The sequence below is a fragment of the Budorcas taxicolor genome, chromosome 18 (genome assembly GCF_023091745.1).
Source record: "Budorcas taxicolor isolate Tak-1 chromosome 18, Takin1.1, whole genome shotgun sequence".
NCBI classification, from domain to species: domain Eukaryota; kingdom Metazoa; phylum Chordata; class Mammalia; order Artiodactyla; family Bovidae; genus Budorcas; species Budorcas taxicolor.
This window is the reverse complement of record NC_068927.1, coordinates 64,288,848-64,300,009: the sequence shown is the minus strand read 5'-3', so window position 1 is coordinate 64,300,009 and position 11,162 is coordinate 64,288,848. Positions and strand designations below refer to the sequence as shown.

The 11,162-nt window shown below is 65.9% G+C and overlaps 1 protein-coding gene across 2 annotated transcripts; it reads left to right on the top strand.

The window, feature by feature from the left end:
- The first annotated feature begins 1,046 nt into the window (after positions 1 to 1,046).
- On the top strand, positions 1,047 to 10,481 carry LOC128063032 (zinc finger protein 628). 2 transcript variants are annotated; one of them, XM_052655581.1, is made up of 4 exons: positions 1,047 to 1,099; positions 4,093 to 5,721; positions 8,468 to 8,583; positions 9,344 to 10,481. In XM_052655581.1, exons 2-4 carry the CDS (start codon positions 4,098 to 4,100, stop codon positions 9,890 to 9,892), a joined length of 2,289 nt encoding a protein of 762 aa, XP_052511541.1. In that variant the 5' UTR covers positions 1,047 to 1,099; positions 4,093 to 4,097; the 3' UTR covers positions 9,893 to 10,481. The 2 variants fall into 2 exon arrangements, with proteins under 2 accessions (XP_052511541.1, XP_052511540.1); XM_052655580.1 differs by lacking the exons at positions 8,468 to 8,583; positions 9,344 to 10,481 and adding an exon at positions 1,768 to 1,938 and having other exon boundaries at positions 1,059 to 1,099; positions 4,093 to 7,299.
- The last annotated feature ends 681 nt before the right edge of the window (positions 10,482 to 11,162 follow it).

Genomic DNA, 11,162 nt, shown 5'->3' with positions numbered 1-11,162 from the left:
GTGATCAACTTACAGTGGCCTCCCAAAGTTTCCTAGGTTTCCCTATCTGCAGCTACCTATATGACTATCTGATTCTATCCCTAACATAGCGACTTTCCAGTAGGAATTGAGAAGGAATGGGGTACGGGGTGGCATGAGGCATGGCCATCAGGCCGAGAGGCGTTGCCTTGGAACAGTGGTTCTCAACCAGGGGACTGTGGCCGGGTCTGGAGGGGGCCGTCTTAAGGTGTGCTAGAGGGAGCCCTATTGGCCTCTGGTGGGTTGGGGCCAGGCTGAATCAGCTTGCAAGGTACAAGACAGCCCCCACAGCAAGGAGAGGTCAGCCCAGATGTCAGTAGTGCCCTGGCTGAGAACGTGGGTTGGAGGGCCCGCAGAAAAGCCGGTGTGGCTTGGAGGCTGGTGAACATGGTAAGGGCAGACAGGGGGTTCAGAACGGTCCCGGCGGTCCCTAAGCCCCCAGGAGTCCCTAGTGCCCTGGGCGAGCCCCCTGCAAAGCCAGGCCCAGGTTGCCCGACAGCCGCACTCGCGAGCAGGCGACAGACGCCCGCAACCGCCAGCACTGCGGGCCTCGGTTTCCCTCTTGGGAGTAACGGGAACCCCGAGGGCCTGGGGGTGGGCCAGGAGTGACAGGGCGACGCCTGCTCAGGATTCTATCACAGACAAGAGGGAGTCGATGCTGGTAAAGGGGCACGTCCGACCCCGCGCCCCGACCCGTCTTTGCCGGGCCTTGGTCCCATCCCAGCAACCGCCTCTTGGATCCCATCGTTGGTCGGGCTTCCGGGAGAACTACAACTCCCAGGATGCTTCGCGCCGTAAGCGCCCGAGAACGCCGCGGCCGCCAGCGGCCAATGGGGTGGAGGGGTGGGGCCTTGGCGCACGTGGCGTCCTGACGCACCGGCGGCGACGTCGGGGTTTGTGTGCGCGAGAGGCCGCCGATAAAGGTTGGGTGCCTCGCGCCGGGGGCCGTTGGGAGGGAGCGCGCCCCCGCCCCCTCCCCGGCCCCCGCTCCCGCCCCGCCGCCGCCGGGGCCCTGCCTTCCCGTCGACCCCTGCGGGAGAGCCCTGGGCCGCCTCCGCTCGTTCCCCGGTCGGGGCCGCAGGTGAGAGACCGGAGGGGCGGTGGTGGGGGAGGGACCGGAGGGCGGAGACGTTGGGGAAGCGGCGAACGTGAAACCGGAAGGGGTGCCTTAAAGGGAAGGTCGCTGCCTCACCTCCGACTTTTGTCCGCCGGGCTGGCCCCGCCCTCTTAAAGGGCAAGGGACCGCTCTTTAAAGGGTCGGGGCAGGTAGTGCAGTTCGTAAGCTCTCCCCTCTCCCATCGCCCCTCTGCCCTACCCCGCACCCCCAGAAAGAATTCGCCTCTTAAAGGCCGCAGACAGTGTCCCACACGCTGAAGGAAAAGCTTCTGAATCCTAGTGGCTTCAAAGCAAGTCCCTAGTTTAGCTCAGCAAGATAGGTGGGTACGCGGGCGCAGAACCCTCTTAAAGGGGAAGGCGGGCCTGATGGAAGGGTGTGGCCTGGCCTCTAGACGGGTTGCTGTTGACCGGATCAGCACAGGGTCCGGTCCCTTCCAGAGTATGGCTGTCTTAAGGCATGCTGCTTTCTGAAAGACACGTGCAGCGTCCTGGCGTAGTCTCTTAAAAGGAGGTGCTTCCATTTCAAAGGGGTCGCTCATTTTTTCTCAAAGGGGATCTTTATGGCCTGTGCAGAGAGGATGCCCCGCTTTGTTTCACTCAAGATGTGTTCACCGAGCACTCACTCTGTGGCAGATGCATTCCAGACTCTAGGCGCCGGAAAGCAACAGTGAACAAGATGCCATTAGCATCCAGTGGCCAGAGGCCAGGGACTGACCAACTTGCCGTGCAGGGAACCTGGACCCCTGGACCCCCGACCAGCCCCAGATCTCAACAGCGCTGATGCTAGGAAACTCTGATTATGAAGTAGGTTAGAAAGTGATAAGCCCCATGGCGGGGGTATAATAAGGCAGAGAAAGAGATTGCAGCGTGTTGGCAGGGACTGCAGAGTTTAGTAGGGTGATCAGGGAATACCTCCCGGAGATGACGTTTCCACAAAGCCTTGGAGGTGAGGGAGGGAAGGGGCCTGTGTGAGGGCCCCAGGCGGGAGCGGGCATGCCTGCAGTAGCCCCGGGAGCAGGGAGCTATGAGGGTTGGAGAGGGCAGCAGGCAGAGAGTCAGGGAGGGGAGGAGGGCACAGGCCGTGGGAAGTCTGTAGGTTTTGGGGAGGGATCTGTCTTCTGCTGTCAGATGGAAGCTGTGGAAGCCCTTAGCACAGAGCAGTGAGATGGTCTGTGTCAGCAGTTTCCATTCAGCCTCTGTGCTGGGAACAGGCTGGGGGTGAGAAGAGTAAGGATGGGAACTAGGAGAACTGTCAGATTCCAGCGATGCTCCTGCCAGAATAGGGGAGACAGCTAATGGACTGGTCAGAGAGAGGAATCGAGGGTGCCTGGGGACTTTTGGCCTGAAGAAAAACAGGTGTTTTCAGAGATGGAGAAGACTCGGGGTGAGAGAGATGTTTGCAGTGGGTCGGGACACAGAGGGGAGACAGCAGGACCAGAAATTGGAGCTGGAGCTAAGTGTGGGGCCTGCTAAGTGTGAGGTGTCTCTTAGGCACCCAGCAGGGGTGTAGGTGTCCAAGGTCAGGTGTCAAGTGGAGAGGAGTTTCAGAATGGTCCCGTTTGTAGATTGTGGAGCCCCAGGGAGAGGATGGGTGCAGAAGAGGAGGGCTGGCAGGTGAGGAGAGTGGGGAGCCCAGAAGCCAGGGCAGTGGTTCAAGGAGAGAGAACCAGGGTGTCTGCGGACCACTGAGCAGAGGCCACTGGCTTTAGCACCGTGGAGGCCATGAGAGTGGGGAGGGCCTGGCTGGCACGGTTTGAGATGGGAGGAAGGGTGTACTGATGGCATGTTGGGGTGGCTTTGCACGGAGACAGAAAGGAGGCCACCGCTGGAGGAGGAAGTGGGGTGAAAGGTCTTTGTTCTTTTTAAAGATGGGAGACTTAGCCCATGGGTGCAGTGACGGGGACGGTCCAGGAGGTGAGGAAAGTCAGAGTCTTTGGCCCAGATGCAGGAGGCAGATGGCAGGGCTGGGGGGCAGTTCAGGGCTTCTCAGCCTCAGCACGCCTGGCATTTTGAACCGATGGCTCTTTGCTGTTTGGGGGGTGAGTGGTTCTGTCCCGTGCATTTAGGCCGTGGAACAGCGTCTCTGGCCCCTGCCCCTCCAGTTGACACAGCCAGCCGAGTCTGCAACCATGGCCAGATGTCCCCTGGAGTGGGGGCATAGTGGGGGGCATGCAGATCGCATGGCCTCGTTGAGAACCACCGGTGTAATTGCTGCATCATGGGAACATTCTGTTCTGGTTGCTTTTATTTTCTCAGCCACAGGGTCAGTGGCAAGTGCCGCCTGCTAAGAGCAAGAGGGCACAGGAGAGAGGAGAGGAGAGAAGACGCGCCAGGTGTCACCTGGTGGGCAGTGCAGGGCGATGGGGAGGGAGCTTTGAGATCCTTGGGCTTGGATGCGCAGGGAGACGGAGGCCAGGCGGCTTCGGGTCACCAGCAGCACCGTATGCTGGGTAAGGTGGGGGCGAGGGTCTGGATGGGGGCTAGGGTGCTGGCTGCAGGGTCAGTGGTCGGTTCGGGGTTCAGCCGCCAGAAGGGGGCGCTGGAGCAGGATGTTTAGTGGAGAGTAGGTGTCGGAGAGGCTTCATCTAGAGGGAAAGGGCTTCGGCAGTGGGAGCAGGTACTAAGGCAGGATGGAGGAGGAGGCCTTTAGAGGGAGCCAGCCGAAGGATCCGGAGCCAGGGCGCTAGAGACCTGGCGTCCTTTAAGGACACTCCTGTCTTTAGGGGGACTGGGCAGAGAGCGCTTCAGCCTCCTGGAGGGGATGCCCCGTATCAGGGAGTGACCAGCTCCTCCCAGTCAGTACACCCTTGAGCACCCAAGGCCTTCATCGCCGGCAGCCTCCTTCGCGGGCAGCCTCCTTGTCCGAAGGAAGGTGCTCCCTGCCTCTGAAAGGGCCAGCCTGTGGGTGTGGAGGTGCGGGGAGCCCCTGGCCTGCCTTGACCCCACGTCCCTCCCCAGGTGTGATGGTCGGCTCCCACGCGGACATGGCGCCGGCCTCGACCGCCGAGGGGGCCAGCGAGAAGCCCGGGCCCGCGGCCCCTGCCCCACCGGCGCAGTATGAGTGTGGGGAGTGCGGCAAGTCCTTCCGCTGGTCGTCCCGCCTGCTGCACCACCAGCGCACGCACACGGGCGAGCGGCCCTATAAGTGCCCCGACTGCCCCAAGGCCTTCAAGGGCTCGTCGGCGCTGCTCTACCACCAGCGGGGCCACACGGGCGAGCGGCCATACCAGTGCCCCGACTGCCCCAAGGCCTTCAAGCGCTCGTCGCTGCTGCAGATCCACCGCAGCGTGCACACGGGCCTGCGCGCCTTCACGTGCGGCCAGTGCGGCCTGGCCTTCAAGTGGTCCTCGCACTACCAGTACCACCTGCGGCAGCACACGGGCGAGCGGCCCTACCCCTGCCCGGACTGCCCCAAAGCCTTCAAGAACTCGTCCAGCCTGCGGCGCCACCGGCACGTGCACACGGGCGAGCGGCCCTACACCTGCGGCGTGTGCGGCAAAAGCTTCACACAGAGCACCAACCTGCGGCAGCACCAGCGCGTGCACACGGGCGAGCGGCCCTTCCGCTGCCCGCTCTGCCCCAAGACCTTCACGCACTCCTCTAACCTGCTGCTGCACCAGCGCACGCACGGCGGCGCTGCCGCCGCCCCTGTCCCAGGCGCCGGCCCCGGGCCTCCGCCGCGCGAGCCTGCCGCCGGTGGCAAGGTCCTGGTCTCTGACGCCTACCTGCAGCGGCCCTTGCCACCGCCCAGCCCACCCGCGCCGCCGCCACCCGCACCCCCGCCCGTGGTGCCCGAGCTCTTCCTGGCCGCGGCCGAGACCACGGTGGAGCTGGTGTACCGCTGCGATGGCTGCGAGCTTGGCTTTGGCAGCGAGGAGCTGCTCCTGGAGCACCAGCCGTGCCCAGGGCCCGAGGCGCCGCCCCCGCCGGCTGCCGCGCCCTCCGAGGCGCCCAAGGCCGACCCACCGCCGCCGCCGCGGTCCCCGCTGTCCCAGCCTGCTCCCGCCACCGCCGCTGCCCCTGGCTTCGCCTGCCTCCCCTGCGGGAAGTCCTTCCGGACGGTGGCCGGCCTCTCCCGCCACCAGCACAGCCATGGGGCGGCGGGTGGGCAGGCGTTCCGCTGCGGCAGCTGTGACGGCGCCTTCCCGCAGCTGGCCAGCCTGCTGGCACATCAGCAGAGCCACGTGGAGGAGGCCGCGGCCGGGCGCCCGCCCCCCCAGGCCGAGGCCGCTGAGGTCACCTGCCCGCAGGAACCACTGGGGCCCGCGCCCGGCCCTCCGGCCCCTGCACCCGCTCCGGCCTCGGCGGAGCGACCCTACAAGTGTGCCGAGTGCGGCAAGGCCTTCAAGGGCTCCTCGGGGCTGCGCTACCACCTGCGGGACCACACGGGCGAGCGGCCCTACCAGTGCGGCGAGTGTGGCAAGGCCTTCAAGCGTTCGTCGCTGCTCGCCATCCACCAGCGCGTGCACACGGGCCTGCGCGCCTTCACCTGTGGCCAGTGCGGCCTCACCTTCAAGTGGTCCTCGCACTACCAGTACCATTTGCGGCTGCACTCGGGTGAGCGGCCCTACGCCTGCGGCGAGTGCGGTAAGGCTTTCCGCAACACGTCATGCCTGCGCCGCCACCGGCACGTGCACACGGGCGAGCGGCCCCACGCCTGCGGCGTGTGCGGCAAAAGCTTCGCGCAGACCTCCAACCTGCGGCAGCACCAGCGCGTGCACACGGGCGAGAGGCCCTTCCGCTGCCCGCTCTGCCCCAAGACCTTCACTCACTCCTCCAACCTGCTGCTGCACCAGCGCACGCACTCGGCCGAGCGGCCCTTCACCTGCCCGGTCTGCGGCCGCAGCTTCGTCATGGCTGCCTACCTGCAGCGGCACCTGAGGACGCATGCCCCCGCGGCCCCCGCGGCCGGCCCCCAGCCCCCGGCCCCGCTGGCCGCCGCCCCTGCCCCGTCGGCCACCCAGGATGTGCACGTCCTCCCCCACCTCCAGGCCACGCTCTCCCTAGAGGTGGCTGGGGGGACAGCCCCGGCCGCGGCCCCCGGCCCCGCCGCTCCCAACTCGCAGACTTTTCTCCTGGTGCAGACGGCTCAGGGCCTGCAGCTGATTCCCAGCAGCGTCCAGCCGCCCACGCCCCCGCCCCCGCCTGCACCCCCCAAGCTCATCCTGCTGCCCTCCTCCGGCCCCGCTGGGGGAGGCAGCTGCGCCCGGCAAGGCCCGCGGGCTGCGGGGAAAGCTGGGCCGGGGGCTGGAGTAGTCTGGCTGCCAGGCCCTGGGGGGTTAGGCGTGCAGAGAGGAAGCAACGCTGCGGGGAACGTGGGAGGGCAGAGCCTCATAGTTCTGCAGAACGTGGCGGGTGGGGAAACAGGCCCGCAGGAAGTGAGCGGGGTTCAGCTCCAGCCTCTTCGTCCAGCCCCGGAACTGACCACCGTCCAACTCCAGCCGGCCCAGGAGGTGACCACGGTCCAGCTCCAGCCTGTGACGGGTCCGCTGTCCAGTTCCAGCGGGGGAGCCGTGACCACCGAGGCGCCTAATCTGCTAGTGGTTCAGAGCGGGGCAGCTGAGGAGTTGCTGGCGGACCCCGGCCCAGTGGAGCCTGGCGAGGGCGAGGCCGGCCCAGGGGTAGTCCCGGATGTGCTCTTTGAGACGCTGCAGACAGAGGAGGGACTGCAGAGCGTGCTGGTGCTGAGCGGTGCCGACGGGGAACAGACCCAGCTGTGTGTGCAGGAGGTAGAGACCTTACCGTCGGGTCTGGCCGAGCCGCCTGCCTCCGGCCCGCCCGGACAGAAGCTGCTCATTATCCGCAGCGCCCCGGCCGCAGAGCTGCTGGAGAACGGCAGCGCTGGGGGAGGCGCCGCTGCGCTGCAGCTACTGGCGCCCCCCCCACCTGGCCCAGCCTCTGCTCCTGCAGGCGTCCCTGCGGCCCCGGGCCCCCAGATGGTACAAGTGGTCCCCGCAGGAGCGGCACCCGGGGGCGTGGCCCCACAGGGCCTGCCTTCCATCCAGATTGTCCAGACTCTGCCCGCGGTCCAGCTGGTGCACACGTTTTGAGTCGGACCACGGGTATCTCTTCCCGCCCCACGAAGAGGCCCCCACCCCATCGCCGCCTGGGCTGGGCTGGGCTGGGCGGAGGGAGCTGCAGGCTGGGCTTGCAAATAAAGACCAGAATCCCCTCTCGTGTTTTTTCTTCTTATTGATGGGGTGGGAGGTCAATGTCATGCCCATAGCCACCACTTGGGAACTGGTGGGGTCTCCTGCTTCCTGGTTCGCAGGTGACTTTGCGTCTTGGGGCCAGCCGCTGCTCCTATGTGGGGGCCCTGTTTATCCATTTTTTAAGAAAAGGGACGCCAACAGTCACGGTATGGGGGAGGCGCTGGAATCTGGAACCCCGGTTCTGCCACTTGTTCTCTGTAAGTCACTGCACCCCTCCTCGTGCAGAAAAATAGGTGGATAGCGGGAATGCTTATCCCAACGGTCACTGAGAGCCCTGGTGGGCAGTTGGGGAACCTGTGGGTCTGAGAGGCTGTCGCGGCCCCGCCCGCGAAAGCCGGGGAGCCAGTGGAAATCAAGCCGCCTTCGCGGCCTCACCCCCGCGCTCAGGTCGCTTAGCAACCAGGGGCCTTCGGGAAGCCGGCCGGGGCGCGCGCTGGGTAAGCCCCGGTGCCGCCCCCAGCCGGTCTGTAGTTCCAGGCCCTTCAGTCCGGCCCCCTCCCCTGCCAGCGTCCCGCACGCCAGCTCTCTCCGCCGCTCCTCCCGGCTCTAACCCGTCAGGCCGGACGCTTGGCAACGGTTGCTAAGGCCGAGCTTAGGCACCGCCCCGCTCCCAGCGCGCGGGTCTGACGTCACTTCCGCCGGCGACCCCTCCCCGACCCTGCCACCCCCCGCATCTTGTGAAAAGCCGGAGCGACCCACAGAGGTGTCTGAAAGTCCTCGTTCCTGCCACAGGCGCCGTTCCTGCCACAGGCGCCGCTCGGGGGCGGCCGGGGGCAGAGGCGCTGGGAGCGGGGAGCGCGGTCCTTTCCCTGGCTGGGGGGGTTCACTTACCCCCAGGGCAGCTGCGGGGCCTGGAGGCAGCGCGCTGTTGGCAGGTGTTGGCGGGCACCAGGCTTTTAGGCGTGGGTCGCCGAATACCGCCTGGGGCGAGGGCTTCACCCGAGAGGCTTTCGGAAGGTCGCTGGGTTGACCGGGAAGCCTGTTCTGTCTCGGGCCTCGCCTGGAGGCCGCCAGCATCCCGCTTCCTGACCTGGTCACGCTGCCGCTGCTGGCCCGCAGCTCTGGGGCACTTTGGGGAACAAGAGGTGCCCTCCTGACACTGACCTGCTTGTTTTCGCCAGGTGCACGCCTGCTCCTTTGGGGGCGCGGGAGCCTGGGGGCTGCCATGGCCCCCAGCCACCTGTCGGTGCGGGAGATGAGGGAAGATGAAAAACCCTTAGTGCTGGAAATGCTGAAGGTGAGAGTCATTAGCAGCGCCACTGAGCCCGGGGGCGTGGGACGGAGGGTACCACTTGGGGGTGGGGGGCGGGAACCTAGAAAGCCCGGGAGGGGGCGGGGACAGAATGGGGACACCAATGAGCTTGGGAGGGCGGGGACAGAATGAGGGGCACCAGGGAGCCCGGGAGGGGGCGGGGGGCATCCCGAGTGGCTTCAGCCATCCTCCTGAGCCAGCGGTGACCCTGGAAATCAATCTTTTGCTCCTAAGACACTTCCAGCCTTGGACCCTCCTCTTTCTAGTGCCTTCTCCCTAACCTGGAGATCGAGGACGGTTTTGTGTGTGTGTGTGTGGCCACGCCACATGGCACGCGGGATGTTAGTGCTCCCCCATCATGGATCTAAGCCGTAACCCGCGCAGTACAAGCCCTTCCATCTCCCCCACTTCCCCTCAGCCCTGTGCCCCGGCCTCCTCCTCCTCCAAGCCTGGCCCTCGAGGACCCCCAGGCCCTTCCAGCTTCCCCGCTCGGTGGGGCCGTCCCTCTGTCCAGTCTCCCCTGGTGCCTCACGCCTGCAACTCCACTGAACCCGGAGTGCCCACCGTTCCTAATTCACCAGCTCCCTCATTCAGAGCCCAGTGTGCCAGCCAGCAGTGCGTTCACGCCACGGCAAGCTTGCCACAGGCCCCGGCTCACTGCTGTCCCCTTCCCCTCCGATTGCTCCCACCCCAGGCAGGGCCCCCCGCCTGCCTCCCCCACGCTGACTGCTCCTCCTGCCCGCAGGCTGGCGTGAAGGACACAGAGAACCGCGTGGCCCTTCATGCACTGACCCGGCCGCCGGCCCTGCTCCTCCTGGCTGCGGCCAGCAGCGGCCTTCGCTTCGTCCTGGCCTCCTTCGCCCTGGCCCTCCTCCTGCCCGTGTTCCTGGCTGTGGCGGCCATGAAGCTGGGCCTGCGGGCCCGCTGGGGCTCGCTGCCCCCGCCCGGCGGCCTCGGGGGGCCGTGGGTGGCAGTCCGGGGCTCGGGGGACGTGTGTGGGGTCCTGGCCCTGGCCCCAGGCACCGGTGCTGGGGATGGGGCCCGGGTCACCCGCCTCTCAGTATCCCGTTGGCACCGCCGCCGAGGCGTAGGCAGGCGCCTGCTGGCCTTTGCTGAGTCCCGGGCGCGAGCCTGGGCTGGCGGCATGGGGGAACCCCGGGCACGCCTGGTGGTCCCGGTGGCCGTGGCAGCCTGGGGCGTGGCCGGGATGCTGGAGGGCTGTGGCTACCAGGCCGAGGGGAGCTGGGGCTGCATGGGCTACACGCTGGTGCGCGAGTTCAGCAAGGAACTGTGACTGCAGACCCTAGCAGGAGGAAAAGCAGCACTTAGTGAGCACCTGCTGTGTGCAGGCACTTCCACACCATCCTTCCCCACCCCCCCGCCAGGGCCCAGCAGCTGAGGCCCGCAGAGGGCAAGAGACCCTGCCACAGCCTGATGCCCATCCATAGTGTTTGAACTTCTTAGAGAGTTCAACCCGTCCGACCCCTGCCTCAGATTCTGTCTGCACAGAGAAATCTTATGTCTGTCTGCCAAGCCTGTGTTGCTTGTGCTATGACATGTGGCAGGAGAGGAGGCCGAGCAAGTACGCCCCCCACTGGGGTTAGGACTTGGCAGGGGTACCCCAAACAGGGACGAGGGCCCCCCTCAGCCCCGGGGAGGTAGGGTGGGGGGCGATGCCCGTGCTTGGAGGGGGTGAGGCTGCAGAGGCAGAGAGGGGCTGAGCGAAGCTTCTGCAGGGGAGTGTTGTCTGCCTGGAGAGAGCCCCGGGGAGGGGGTGGTGGGCACAGGGCTGCCTGGCCAGCCCCTCCCCAGGAAGGTGGGAGCCCAGAGGGGCGGCCAGACCTATCTGGTTTTTTACACCCGTTTGTTAATAAAGCCTGTAACCGCTGCTCGCCATCTCTCTCTGATGCCTTTTCCAGTCTGCCTCCACACCCACCATTTCTGTCTGGCCCCTCCTTCCCGAGGTTGACAGTAATTGTTGGGAGGGGGGAGTGTGCTGGACTGGGGGCAGGGGAGGCGATGAGCTCAGGCAGCCCAGCTCCCTGCCAGCCCTCTGACTCACGCTCCCCATTACCGAATTTTTTCCGCCTCACAGCTGCTTAGTGCAGAGAGAGAGAGAAAGAGTACGTTCCTGTGTGTGTGTGTGTGTGTGTGTGTGTGTGCAGTCGTCCTCCCCCACCCAAGTCTTGACCCTTGGCCCTCTCGACCCCTGACCCCAGTTTTCTTGGGAGACACACAGAGGGCTGATGACTTCTGCCTGCAAATCCACCAGGGGGAATGGAGAAGGGAGTCTCTCTCTCCTTTCCCAGTCCAGGAAGTCCTTCCTGGTGTCTGCCTGCAAGCCCTCTTGCTGTACCAGGTCCCCAACCCGGCAGCTGATGTGAGCCCACCCTCAAAGCCCTCTGCTTCCGGCACACCACCCTGGCGGGACAGGAGAAGCAGCAGATGGGTGGGCGCCCCGCCCTCGCACCCTGTCAGGATCCTCCCCTGCAGCCTGCCGCCCCCCAAGCCTGAGCGCGGCACTTCTGGCCAGCCGGCTGTCTCCTGTGTGGGTGTCTGCAGTT